The following is a 12,877-nucleotide window of genomic DNA, read 5'->3' on the forward strand; positions in this document are numbered from 1 at the left end:
CCTGTCTCCAGGACTGTGCTGGGGCCCCTCTGGACTTTGGTTCTTTCCCAGTTGTCACTCCACATTTGCCCCCACCTCCCACCCCTTCATGCCTCCGCACCCCACTCTGGCCTGGGAACTCTCTAAGTTGCCTTCAGCACTTATTTATGGGCGCGTCCCTCTCAACTCTTAGCACTTAGTAGGACAGGAAGTGGATGAAAATAAGAGAGTTTGTTTATAGGCCCTTCTATGAATGGGAATTGGATGAAAATAAGAGAGTTCGTTTAGAGGTCCTTCTATCAATATCTAAACACGTTAACTAATGTCACTCCGACCCACGCTCACCTTGGCTTTGAATAGCCAGGCCTTTGGACCTTTGTAACCGCTCCAGGTCAGGGACCCACTTAGACCTGGATTTGGAGGCTTTACCTACCACGGGCTTTGCGGGATGGAGGGATGTTTTTGTGCAAGGCATTTCCCAAGATCTCGCCAGATTGTGTCACTGCTTGGCCCCAGGGCTCCGCCCACAGCTAGTTTAAAGGTCATGGGCACCCTCCAGTCACCAGTCTGCCTGGCTGCAGGTGCCTTCCTGTCTCATCATGGCACTGCTCTGGGCCCTCGCAGTCCTGAGCCTCCTTCCTCTGCTGAAAGCCCAGAACCCGCTGTGCGCCAACTTGACGGCAGTGCCCATCACCAATGCCACCTTGGACTTGGTGAGTGCCTGAGTCCGAGTCCTCTCTGGGCTTCCCTTTGCCCACTGCCATGCCGTTCTTTTCTCTCCTGGGTCCTGGGGTGAAATTCTGAGCCGCCTCCAGGGGCGTTTCCCCACCTCTGGACTCAGATGCCTCGTCGCAAGTCCCCACGGCAGGAAACAATTCTGTACTGGGCAAGGAGGGGCTGCCTGGGAGTGGGGGGTGGAGAGGAGATGCCTGGTCCGCTGAGTGAGCTCCTACAGTCCGCTCCTCACTCTGGGGCCCCAGTCTCCTTGTTTGCAAAATTCGAGGAGAGAGCGGCTTTTCAAGGATTTGGCTCCCAGCCTCCATCACCAGCCCTTGGCTTCTCTGCAGATCTCCGGCAAGTGGTTTTATATCGGCTCGGCCTTCCGAAACCCCCAGTACAATGAGTCGGCCAGATCCATCCAGGCAGCCTTCTTTTTCTTTGATCCCAAGCCCGCAGAGGACAAGATAAACCTCAGAGAGTACCAGACCATGTGAGACCCCACATGCCCGCTCACCCCCAGCCCCAGCTTCTGGCTTCCACGCCCAGCTGCAGAAAAACCTTGAGCGAGCCTGTCCCCTCCTCTTGACCGCACCTTCCCACTGCCGGGAGGGGAGTGGAAAGCTGACTCTCCTTGCCACCCGACTCCTGGCCCTGGGTGACCATGAAGGGTGATTGTCTACTTCTTGACCGACTTACTGACTGCTTTTCTCCTTGCTTCTCTCCGGCTGTAGAGGGAACCAGTGCATCTATAACGACAGCTCCCTGAAGGTCTATCGGGAGAATGGAAGCCTATCTAAACACGGTGAGGACCAGGCCTCACTCGGAGGGCTGCTGTGTGGAGTGGGGAGATGGCAGGAGAACAGCCTGAAGGATGCGGGCTGGGGCTCAGGCCCTGGGGGTTTTGGGCATAGAGAACTCAGGATGGTCCCACCTCTTACATCTTTGTGGTCCCAGAGCCTGCATAGGGCAAAAACGGGTAACAACAGCCAACATTTTTGAGAACATACTATGGGCCAGGCACTATTAGAAATGTTTTACAGAGTTCCCATCGTGGCACAGAGGAAACAAATCCGACTAGGAACCATGAAGTTGCAGGTTCGATCCCTGGCCTCGATCCATGAGTTAAGTTGCTGTGAGCTGTGGTGTAGGTCACAGACATGGCTTGGATCTGGCGCTGCTGTGGGTCTGGTGTGGGCTGGCGCCTACAGCTCCAATTAGACCCTTACCCTGGGAGCTTCTATATGCTGCGGGTGTGGCCCTAAAAGGACAAATGACCAAAAAAAAAAAAAAAAAAGAAAGAAAGAAGTGTTTTACATGAGTGAATCCCCTTAATACACCAACCCTAGGAGGACATTACAGTGATCAGATGAGGAAAGGGAGAAACAGAGATGTCAAATAGTTTCCCTGAGGTAACACAGCTTGTAAGTAGACCTAGGATTCAAACCTCAGGCAGGTTCCAGTCCTGCCTCTGCCCACTACTCCTCATCCTCTGGGAGCCAAGGGTGGTGGCCTGTGGTAGGGAAGCAGTGACTGCACTCCTGTCTCCACCATCACCGCAGAGAGGCCCCCTAGTAGGAGCACACAAACGCTGGTGGCATTGAACAGACGCCGAGTTGCAGCACCGAGGCTCCTGTCTGAGCCTGGTTTCCTCATCTGTAACGTGGGAGAAAGAAAGGTCCTGCCTGGCACAGTCCACACCCGGACATCGCTCAGTGCCAAGCCTGGCACACAGCAGGAGCGAGGGATCCGTGGCCCAGGGGAAACCCTGGCCTTCACTGATGGGCTCTGTGGCCCTGGGCACCCCCAGGTTCCTCTCCTGTGAGGTGGGGACCATTGGGCCACACTCAACGCCCCCTGGTGGTCTCACTGGAAACTTTCTCCTTCAGAGATGGGCAGAGAACACTTTGCTGACCTGCTGTTAACCAAGGTCCCCAAGACCTTCATGCTCATCAATTCCTTGAACGATAAGAACAACGTGGGGCTCTCCTTCTACGGTAGACATTAAACTCCCGCTCCACCCGGGCCTCCCCCTAGGGCCACTCCTCCTCTGGCGGGGTCCCCAGAACCCCAGCCCTTCCCCCCGCCCCCCCGCCCCGTGTAGGCCCTCCAGCATCCTTACCCGCAACCCTACCCCCCACAACCCTTGCCTCCTCCTGCAGCCGACAAGGCGGAGGTGACCCCGGAGCAGATGAAAGAGTTCCATGATGCTATCGAGTGCACGGGAATCCACAAGTCAGAAATCACATACACCGACGAGAAAAAGGTGAGTGCAGGAGGACCAGGCCAGGAGGCCCCCGAGGGCGGTCCCACCTTGGGCGGCCGCAGAGCCCCAGAGAGGTCAAGGCTTCACGGAAAACCATGAGATCCTGCTTAAGCACACTGCCGGGGGATGGATGAGTGCACGGGAGGGAAAAGTCCCTGGGAAGACAGGGAGGATGCCCGGAACATGTGGGGAGGATGGGAGAGGCTAACAAGCAGGGGAGGGCATAGCCAAGCTGTGGCGAACGTGGGAAAGAGACCCGGCCACTCACCACAGCCCAGGCTTCTAACGCTCCTGTGATAGGGAACGGGCCTTGTGCTTTTTCAGGTCCACTGTCCCAATTCTTGCTGCAACTGATAATTACCTGTGTAATGGTCTTAAGACTGTCCTCTAAACCTGTGTGACACAAAAGGCTATACTTCGTCTTATCCTCTGCAGTAATATCTGCAATCACAGGCATTCCCGTCATGGCTCATTGGAAACGAATCTGACTAGAATCCATGAGAGTGCAGGTTTGATCCCTGACCTCGCTCAGTGGGTTAAGGATCTGGCGTTGCTCTGGCTGTGGCATAGGCCAGTGGCTACAGCTCCGATTCAATCCCTAGCCTGGGAACCTCCCCATGCCAGGCGTGCGGCCCTAAAAAGACCAAAAAAAAAAAAAATTTGCAATCACAGAGCTGATGAGCTGGTTACACTTTTTTTTTTTTTTTTAAAGATACATGTGAAATACTTTCAGGATTATTAAAATAAAAACACCTCCATCTGTCTGTCACCGGAGGTCATTTTCCATGACCACGGGTGGCACAAATCATCCCCCCACTTTCAGGAACCCTGGGAAAGGGCTAATGAACACAGGCACTCGCGTGGGTCCCTTGGCCAGCAGCCTGCCACCCCCATCTACTGGCTGGGGGACCTGGGACGGGCCACAGGCTGCCCGGAGCCTAGGACTCTCATCATCTGTACCTGGTGTGAGGAGTCCAGGAGATCAACAGACGGGGGTGGCATGTCATAAGGACCCAGTGCCTGTCAGTTGTTAGGGTTCGAGGCTCAGGGAGAGAAAATGACTTGCCCAAGGTCACCCAGCTGGAGCCCTGCTTGGGCTGGTGGCACAGTCCAGAGGTCATTCCACCCTTCTCCCAGCCTCCCCCTCCATTGCACTGTCTTCTAGGATCTGTGTGGGCCACTGGAGAAGCAGCATGAGGAGGAAAGGAAGAAGGAGAAGGAGAAGGAGGGGTCCTAGCATTGGGTCAGGTCCTTGGGCACCTTGGAGGCCCATCCTCAGCACCTCCCACCCACCCTTTGCACCTCAATTCTCTCCCTCAGTTGCATCAATAAAGCTTCGCATTTGGTACAGGCAAGTTGTCATTTGCTCGTTCATTCATTCATGTTGTGCTGGCCTGAGCTGATCCCTGGTTGGAAGGGCCCTGGCTGTGATCCCCTGCATATGTGCCCGATGGGTGACGATTTGCACTGAGTGCTGTGGGAGCCCAGCAGGGGGAAGGTTCCTCCTCTAGTGGGGAAGTCTGGGAGGGCCACCTGGAACGGGCATCTGAGCCAGTTTGGGAAGGCGAGGAACTTGATAACGCCTGCTGTTCCTGCCATCGAGGCAGAGGACCCTGAGTAGACAGAGGCGGTGAGGACTCAGGGCCGCAGCGCCAAGCACAAGGGCCCTTGCTTTAGAGTTAGGAGGGGCCAGACTGGAGGCAGGAAGACCGAGAGGAGGCTGCTGTGAGCATCCTGGAAGAGGTGGGTGCCCGGGCCAGGGCAGGGGCAGGACAGAAGACTTGGAAGACCCAGGGCCAGGCCAAAGAGGCTGTGTGTGTCTCCATGAGGTGTCCCCAGAGTGCTCACCTGACACGGAGGAGGACAGGACGCCTAGGAGTAAGACTGGTCTCTCGAAACTAACCATCTTGCAAATGCATTTGGAGCCCTCACCCTGGGGATCAGGAGAACCAAGTGCCTTGGAGTTCCTCTGTGGCTCAGTGTTAAAGTTAACGATCTGGCCTTGTCACGACTGTGGCTCTGGTTATAGCTGTGGCTCAGGTTTGATCCCTGGCCAGGGAATTTCCATTTGGTGCAAGTGCAGCCGAAAAAAAAAAAAAAAAAAAAAAAAGGACCGAGTGTCTGAAGCCAGGAGTCCTGCACAAAAGGCCAGTCTCCTTCCAGACCCAAGGAGTTTGTGATATATAACCATGTGAGGGAGGCAGCACACCACTCAGGTGGCAGAGAAGCTGGGGCTGAATTTTTTGAGTAATTCCATGTGCGGGTGTCCTAAGCCATCGAGAGCAAAAAATAGGAACAAAGAACATAGACTCCGGAGTCAAACCATTGTGAGCTGGGGCAGATAGTTCACTGGAATCTCAGTCTCCCCATCAATAAAATGGGGTCACAGAGGGATGGAGCCCTCAGCTCAAGGATTGGGGTCCAGGAGACGCTCCGTACATGGCAGGTGTTGTTGCTTTTTGCTGCCAAAAGGAGCACTGGAAAGAGTCCAGACTCGTGCCTTTGCAGCCCTCAACCAGTTCCCAGGGGAAGGGGCAGCTTGGTGCCAAATCTTCCCCACCCCCACACTTGGCTTTAGAAATCCCGAGTGGAGGAGGCACACCACAGATGTGGGAGGCTTTGGGAATGTTTGGGGGGTGGGACGCAGCGGTTGTGGTCTTCATGGCTTAAGATCAATATTCATTCTTCTTTATTTGTCCTCGTAACGAAAATAGATTTTTTTTAAAAATGCCTCACATATACAAATATCACTGATGCACACACATTCCAGAAAAGCTGAGGTCTGAGCTTGCTATGGGGTCGGGGAGCAGGAGATGGTCTGGCCTCATGGCCACAGACCAGGACCTGGCAGGTAGCTGGCCACTAGCCCAATCCCACAGGGACCCCAGGGGAGTGCTAGGGGTCTCGGGGTGAGGTACAGAAGGGAGCCATGGGGGACGGCTTCCCGGGCCCTCCACAGGTGTCCATCCCAGCAGGCTTGTGGGAAAGGCCCCTCAGCCCTGGAGATGCTGGGTGCGTGTCATCCTAAGATATCCCAATGGCCTCAAAGTGCCCCACTGACCACCAGTCACCAGCAGAAAGGTCCCCAGCCACATCCTTCCTGGGAACACCTACTCTGGAGGGGCGGGTCACAGGCAGTGGACAAGTTTTTGCCAGGAATCTTGGCCCTCTCCCTTCTTATCTGGCCTCCTAAGAAGCCCCAAGGATGGGGAAACTCGTCCGTTTAAGAAAATATCTGTCCATCCTAAATAAAATGCATATTATTAGCTGGATACCAGGTGTAGGAGCAGAAGCCTCCCACAGATGGCATCTGGGCAGAAGGTAGCTTTGGCCCCGGCACCTCCTCCAGCGCAGGTCCCTGGGAAGTGACGTCTCTTGAGGACCAGCTGACACCCCTTCTGTTTTGGAAACTCAGGGGCTGAGCAGGCAGGGCCGGTACGGAGGGAACCCTCCTGGGGAGGGTCTGTGGGGCCACCGGGAGCGGCTCAGCTGCCCCCCGGCCTGGGGGATGATGACCATGCATCTCGCAGCCCAGGGTGGCGTCAGAAAAGGCAGGAGCCCCGCAGGCCGCGGGCCTGGCGCAGGTCGGCCGACAGGGAGCGGCTCATGTGCTTGGTGGTGGAGCGGACGCTCTCGGCAGCCTGCATGGCTCGGCTCAGGGCCTTGTTGAGCTCCTCCAGGTCCTCCAGGTCCAGCTGGATGGAGTTCCGGGGTCCCCGGGCTGGCCTGGAGGAGGCTGCGGGGGGCCACTCTGCGGCAGCGGCGGCGGCTCGGGCTGTCGGGGCTGAGGTAGGTCCCAGAGGCGCGTAGTACCTGGGGAGAGAGGTGAGCACACGCTGACCACAAGAGGGCCGGGGGTTCTCAGCCCCTACTCTCTGAGTCTCAGTTCCTTCACCCCTAAAATGGGAAAAATAAGCACCTCCTCCGAGGTATGCACCAGAGGGATAAAGGATGGTACCTGGGAGTGCTCGACCCAGAACAGGTGCTCAGAAATGGTCAGGTCCATCTACGTGTTCATTGAATAAATACTTATTGACCATATACTATGTGCCAGCCGTTGTGTTAGACCCTGGTCTCAGCATGGCATATGAACAATACATGGACCCCCTCGCCGCCTTCTTAGAGCATCTAGTCGGAGAGCCAGGTCTCGGGGACACCAGGATCACGCCAGATTCTGGAGCAAACCCACTTTGTCCGAGCGGTACCATAGGGAGTCCCACTGGCTAGGTGTGGAACACTGGAGAAACCTGATAATAACAACCAGGATCCTGCTGGATCGAGAGGGTCTGGCTCCACTCGCTGAGGGCAGAAGGTGGAAAGGCATCCTTCCCAGCCTATTCCTGCAGGAATGCGAGGTGTTGTTTACAATTTGGGGGGGGGGGAAACAGGCCAAGGAGCCATGAGACGAAGCACTGATTCCTCCAAGAAGTGACTGCGGGGGTATAGGGTTCAGGGAAACCAGCCCTGGGCAAGGAAAAGTTGTGGCATCTGTGTTGGGGGGTAAAGTGTGTAGGAAAGAGGGGGACAACGAAGCATTTCGCCTCAATGGAGCAGGAATGGGTTTAGGAGGACTTGGCAGGAGATACTTATTGGTGTCTTGCTTGGCACGCAAGCCGGTCTTATTCCTGCTCTTCCACGTTTTGATTTGCCTTATGGCACAGCGTGACCAAAGGGCTCCGCTAGGGTCTGAAGAGGGGTCTCTCCAAACAAGAGAGACAAATGGCCAACAAGCACGTGAAAAGGCGTTCGACATCATTAGCTATCTGGAAGGTGCAAATCAAAACTACACGAGATGAAAAAAAAAAAAAAAACAAAACTACACCAGATGGCGTTCCCGTTGTGACTCAGCAGGTTAAGAACCCGACATTGCATCCATGAGGATGCAGGTTCAATTTGACCTCTAGCCCAGAAACGTCCATGTGCCACAGGTGCAGCCATAAAAAACAAAAATAAAAACAAAACCTGCATACGATGCCACGACACACACTCGCCACCCATAGGGATGGCTAAACCCAAAAGACAGACTTTGAGTGTTGGTGAGACTGTGGAGCGATCGGAACCCTCATACACTATTGGTGGGAATGCAAATGGTGCAGCTTTGGAAAGTAGGTGGACAGTCCCTCGGACAGTTTAACACAGCGCCTAGCCCAGGGCTGGTATCCTCGTCCTTGGTACCAGTGCAGGCTCTGAGACAAGTGCTTGACTGGCACTGTCTCATTTATTCGGTAGGTACTTTTATGCTTATTTCACAGATGAGCAAAGTGAAGCTCAAAGAAGCGAAATGATGCAAGAAGCTGCCCCAAATCTCCGTCATTCTGCTTGGCTGCCCGCAGGACCATGAATAAGCAACTTCACTTTCAAGAGCTGTGTTTCTCCATGGAACACAGCCGTAGTTCACTGCCTCCTGGGACTGAGTCAATAGGAAATTCAGGTAAAAGCTTTGTATGCTCAGTGCTCTGTAAATGTCAGCTACGGAGGACTCTCCCAGAGCCAGACAGCTGGAAGGGGTAGTATTAGATTTATACCCATAGCTAATTAGCTCCCAATAGATGCTGATATGTCATCATCTGAACCAAATGAATGGGTTTCTTGAATCCAGTTGCCTCCTTTAGAGATGGACTAGCTGGTGTAACTACTAGTTTCTCATACACTCCTGCCTTCTGATAATTTGATGACCAGCTTGGCCTGAAAATTTCTCCAAACTCTCCCCAGGGCAGAAGCTACCAAACAAAACAAACAACAACTGAGAAATACCTGCAAACCAAAAAACTGGCTAGAAAGTTTCTGGTGCAGAGGCTATATGGCTGCTGACCAGCAGGTGGCGGTACAGACCCATTCAGCTTTTCACTTAAGGCTTCCGGGCCTCAGCCACTGAGGGGGCTCAGTCCTGCTGATGGGCAGCTGGAGAAACTTTTGGCTGTTATTAGCCCCAGTTCCAGTAGCATTAGAATTACTAGCCACCTTATAGGTACTATGGGGTTTCTATGCTCAGCTCATTTAATCTTCACCACAACCCATTTCACAGAGGAAAAAGCTGAGGTACAGGAGCCAGGCAACCTGCCCAAGGTTATCTGGCTACTGCTGGCCTGGTCTGCTGGACACTACGCCCAGGGCATTTCCCCTCCCCCATGGCCTGTCCAGGGCTGAAGAGAGCAACCTGGCCAGAGCTGTCCGCAGGTCTGAGTCTGCAAGGATCTGGAATAGCCTCAGAAGTAGAGAGACCCATGGACACGCAGAGCTTTATCCTGGGCCACCAAATTCTAGGCAAATCCTCTCCCGCCCAACAAGCCAGAGTCCAGGCGGGTGTTGCCACCACCTCTGCCAGAGGCCTGAGTGTGCAGCACGGCCTCTCTTCACTGCTGGAGAAGAGGGTTCCTTAATGACCTCCTAGACTCAGCCGAGAGGGCAGCAAGAAAGCCACCCAAGGCTGGAGTCCCCATGGTCTCAGCTCCTGCCAAGCACCTGCTCTCACGGTGACTCTGGGCCCTCACGCCCACAGACACAGGCTTCCAACAACATGCCCCTGAAGAGGCCTCCTGACCCCCTCATTTTACAGTGAGGGAAACTGAGGCATAGAACTGGCTGGTGACAGGATGAGATGACAGATCTCATTCCAGGGTCTGGGCTTTTCCCCTGCACAGCCCTGGCACACGGAAGCCACAATTCCTCATTTTCCCTCCTACTAATGACGATACTGAATGGCAGCAGCATTTGCTGTGATGACAAAGCTGCCATTTATTCCGCCCTGAGCAGGGGCCAGCATCGCCCTACGAACCCCACAAACATCTCACGGGGCTCTTAGCACCTGCCTCATTTAACCCTCCACAGCCGCATGTGATTGAGACACTGACCCATTTCACAGATGGGGAAGGTGAGGCTCAGAGCAGAAGGGGCTTCACCAAGGCCACAGCACTGACAAGCAGCAGACAGGCTTCCAGTGCAGCTCTGACTCTAAAACCCAAACCACTTCTGCTTTAACTGCTGAGTCTTTTCTTGACTTACGTGACCTCCAAATCCACCTCCAGGGTTCATCCTACAGTGAACCTGACCAGTGTGTCTCTAAGCTGTCAAGGTCACTGAAAACAAGGAAAGTTCTGAGAAAACGTCTCAGCCAAGAGGGGCCTGGGAGACATGACGACTAGACATATGTGGTATTTTAGGTGGGATCCTGGAACAGAAAAAGACTTCAGGTAAAAACTCAGGAAACCTGAATAAACTCTGGTTATTAATATGGGGTTCACTAATTGCATGTGTACTGTATTAACGTGAGGTGTTCATTATAGGGGAAACTCTATAAATCTAAAACTGTTCTAAAAAATAAGGTCTTTTTTAAAAAAGTGAGTGGGCATTACTCGCTGGCTGAGAAGACCCACAAGGAAATGGAAAGATGGTTAGGGTTCTAGGTCCCTGTGAGTCTGTAAGAAGGCAGGGTGCTCTGCCAGGCTCCTTCATTTGCTAGGTCCCCAGGGCTGAGCACTCTCCCTGGGATACAGGGAGCACTCAGGGTTTGTCGAGTGACTATGTGAGTGTTGGTGGGAAACAGGAGTACTCAGTGCCCGACTCAGGTCCGAAGGCCTTTTTTTTTTTTTTTTTTTTTTTTTTTGCTTTTTAGGGTCGCACACATGGCATATGGAGGTTCCCGGGCTAGGGGTCAAATCTGAGCTACAGCCACCAGCCTACACCACCACCACAGCAACGCAGGATCTGAGCTGCATCTGCAGTCTACACCACAACTCATGGCAAAGCCAGATCCCCAACCTCTGAGCGAGGCCAGGGATCAAACTCACAAGCTCACGGTTCCTAGTCAGATTCATTTCCGCTGTGCCACAATGGGAACTCCTGAATGCTCATTATTAAGCGATCCCGACAGAGAGGCTAGGAGGCTTGGGAAGGAAGGCTCTTACACAGCGGCTGATGGATAAGGCATGACGGGAACCGAGGAGATGTAGGCAAAGGCCGGAGGAACTGGTGCTGTGGGTGCCGCTGCCAGATACCACAGTCCGGGGGGCGGCCGGGGCGGCGACCCTGCCTGCTTGCTCCTCTGCTTGGGGCTGGAGGTTGAAGGTGCATTTCTTCTGGGGGCAGCCTTTTCTGGTGCTGTCAGGAAAGGACACCAGAGAGACAGGGTGACTGTGACTCCTCAGGGAAGATCCAGCAGAGGACAGAGAGTCCACCCAGCCCCACCCTCTGGTAGAGCTGCCCACTGGGCTGGCCACGCTGGGAGTGGCTTGCTTTGGGAAACAAGCTCTCACCCAGTTTGTTCATCCCAGACTGGGCGAGCCGCCACCCCAGCTACACCCCCGCCCAGGGGTACCCAAACCCGCATCCAAGAGAACTAGGGGAAGAGACGGAGTGTCTGTCCCTACCAGAGGTGGCTGAGTCTGGGCCAGTCCCCTCGGAGGGGGACCCAGCTTGACCACACAGGGGACACTGCAGGGTCCCAGCAGGAGATGGTCCCAGTGGGTCCTTGGTGACAGCACCACCTGGAAGATGAGGAATAAACGTCAGAGGAGGAGGAAGATCAAGCCATTGGGTCCCTACAGGCCTCTCGCAGCACTGAGCTCCCCTCGGGGACCACTGCAGAGGAGACAAGCTGCCTCCACTGAGTGACAACAGCATCGATGGTAACCATGACAGTGACAGGAAGTGTTTACTGAGCCAGGCCCTCGGCTCAAGGCCTTCATGTATTATTTGATCAAATCCAAGACTAGCTACTACCATCGCTTCCCCATTTTACAGAAAGGGAAACTGAGGCACCAAGAGGCTGCATAATTTGCCAAAGTCTCAGAGCTGGGAAGCAGTGGTCCTCTGTCTGATCCTAAGCCTGGCTCCCCCGACTGTAGCCGCTGTACCTATGGCCATCCTCCATAGTGACACAGGCCCATCGTGAGACAGGACTGGCCCACAAGGGCCCTGGGTGTCAGCAGAGGCCTAAGTGAGTAGGAGCAGAGTGGGCACCCTTGTTCTCTTCCCTGAGAGAATCCCAGGGCCAGTCTGCCTCTCCTTCAGGCCTCAGCTCCCCATCACTCCCTCTGGGAAGCCCTCCTACCCACCAGGCAGACTTATGTCCCACCCTCTGCTCCCCCATCCCAATTCTGACCATTTTGTTTTGTCTGCTTAGCTGAGCTCATTAGGGACGAGGCCCAGAGCCCAGTATGGGAAAGTGCTTCATGAATGAATGAGTACATAGGCCTGCTGGGACTCTAACAAAGGCAGAGCAATAAAGTAGTGAAGAGCCTGGGCCTTGGAGTCACAAATCCTGGCTCTACCATTTGTAAGCTGTGTGCCCTTGGGCTAGTTACTTAACCTCTCTGAGCCCCAGTTTCTTTACTCATAATGGACATAGTAATGAAATGGGCAAACCCTGCTTCATAGGGTTGTGAGAATTAATGTTTGTAAAACCCTTAGCATGATGCCCTGTGTACAGGAGGGGCTTAATAAACGATAGCTCCATCATTATCCTCATCACTGCTTGAAAGGACCTCAGAGAGGAATCTCCAAACCTTTCGTTATGGATGTGGAACTGGAGGCTCAGAGAAGTTGAGGAACTTGCCTAATGTTACACAGCATGTCAGTGGCAGAACTGGGATTAGAACCCGGTGTTGGTATTCTCAGGCCACTGCTCTTCCCCTAAACTCTTAGGTTTAGGGGAAAGGGGGAGTGGGGGGAGGATGGAGGGGAGGTAAGACATAATTATTGCTGCCAGCCCCCTGCTGCCTATAGCCCCCCACCAGGATCTTCTGAAATCATGTTCCTGGCTTCTCCATGTCAGGGTGAAGGAGGGTGGCTCCAGGCCCAGCAGAGAAACGTGAGGGCAGGACACCCTGCAAGGGCTGAGAAGCCCAGAAAAAATCCTGTTCGCTTCCCTGTGCCTTGAGCCACCGCTGAGCCCAGCGCAGTCCACGCCTGGCCCAA

The 12,877-nt window shown here is 54.2% G+C and overlaps 2 protein-coding genes across 4 annotated transcripts in view; one reads left to right on the forward strand and one right to left on the reverse strand.

The window, feature by feature from the left end:
- Nucleotides 1–512: 512 nt before the first annotated feature.
- Nucleotides 513–4,317, forward strand: LOC125120282 (alpha-1-acid glycoprotein-like). The gene is made up of 6 exons (XM_047768237.1): nt 513–692; nt 1,047–1,189; nt 1,431–1,501; nt 2,586–2,693; nt 2,859–2,962; nt 4,128–4,317. The coding sequence occupies exons 1-6, from the start codon at nt 579–581 to the stop codon at nt 4,197–4,199; spliced, it is 612 nt and encodes a 203-aa protein (XP_047624193.1). The 5' UTR covers nt 513–578; the 3' UTR covers nt 4,200–4,317.
- Nucleotides 4,318–5,664: 1,347 nt separating this feature from the next.
- Nucleotides 5,665–12,877, reverse strand: part of AKNA (AT-hook transcription factor) — a 50,185-nt gene continuing 42,972 nt past the window's right edge. For all 3 annotated transcript variants that reach the window (XM_047768240.1, XM_047768239.1, XM_047768238.1), the window contains 3 exons: nt 11,329–11,445; nt 10,867–11,059; nt 5,665–6,775 (listed from right to left, as the gene is read on the reverse strand). In XM_047768240.1, the coding sequence (XP_047624196.1) occupies nt 6,505–6,775; nt 10,867–11,059; nt 11,329–11,445 (581 nt within the window). In that variant the 3' untranslated portion in view covers nt 5,665–6,504. The remainder of the gene's footprint in view (nt 6,776–10,866; nt 11,060–11,328; nt 11,446–12,877) is intronic.

This window comes from Phacochoerus africanus, chromosome 2, assembly GCF_016906955.1.
Source record: "Phacochoerus africanus isolate WHEZ1 chromosome 2, ROS_Pafr_v1, whole genome shotgun sequence".
In the NCBI taxonomy this organism is placed as follows: domain Eukaryota; kingdom Metazoa; phylum Chordata; class Mammalia; order Artiodactyla; family Suidae; genus Phacochoerus; species Phacochoerus africanus.

Coding starts and splice junctions, on each gene's coding strand:
- LOC125120282 (XM_047768237.1), top strand. CDS start 579: ATGGCACTGCTCTGGGCCCTCGCAGTCCTGAGCCTCCTTCCTCTGCTG. Junction 693..1,046: donor CCAATGCCACCTTGGACTTG/GTGAGTGCCTGA, acceptor GCTTCTCTGCAG/ATCTCCGGCAAGTGGTTTTA. Junction 2,694..2,858: donor CGTGGGGCTCTCCTTCTACG/GTAGACATTAAA, acceptor CTCCTCCTGCAG/CCGACAAGGCGGAGGTGACC.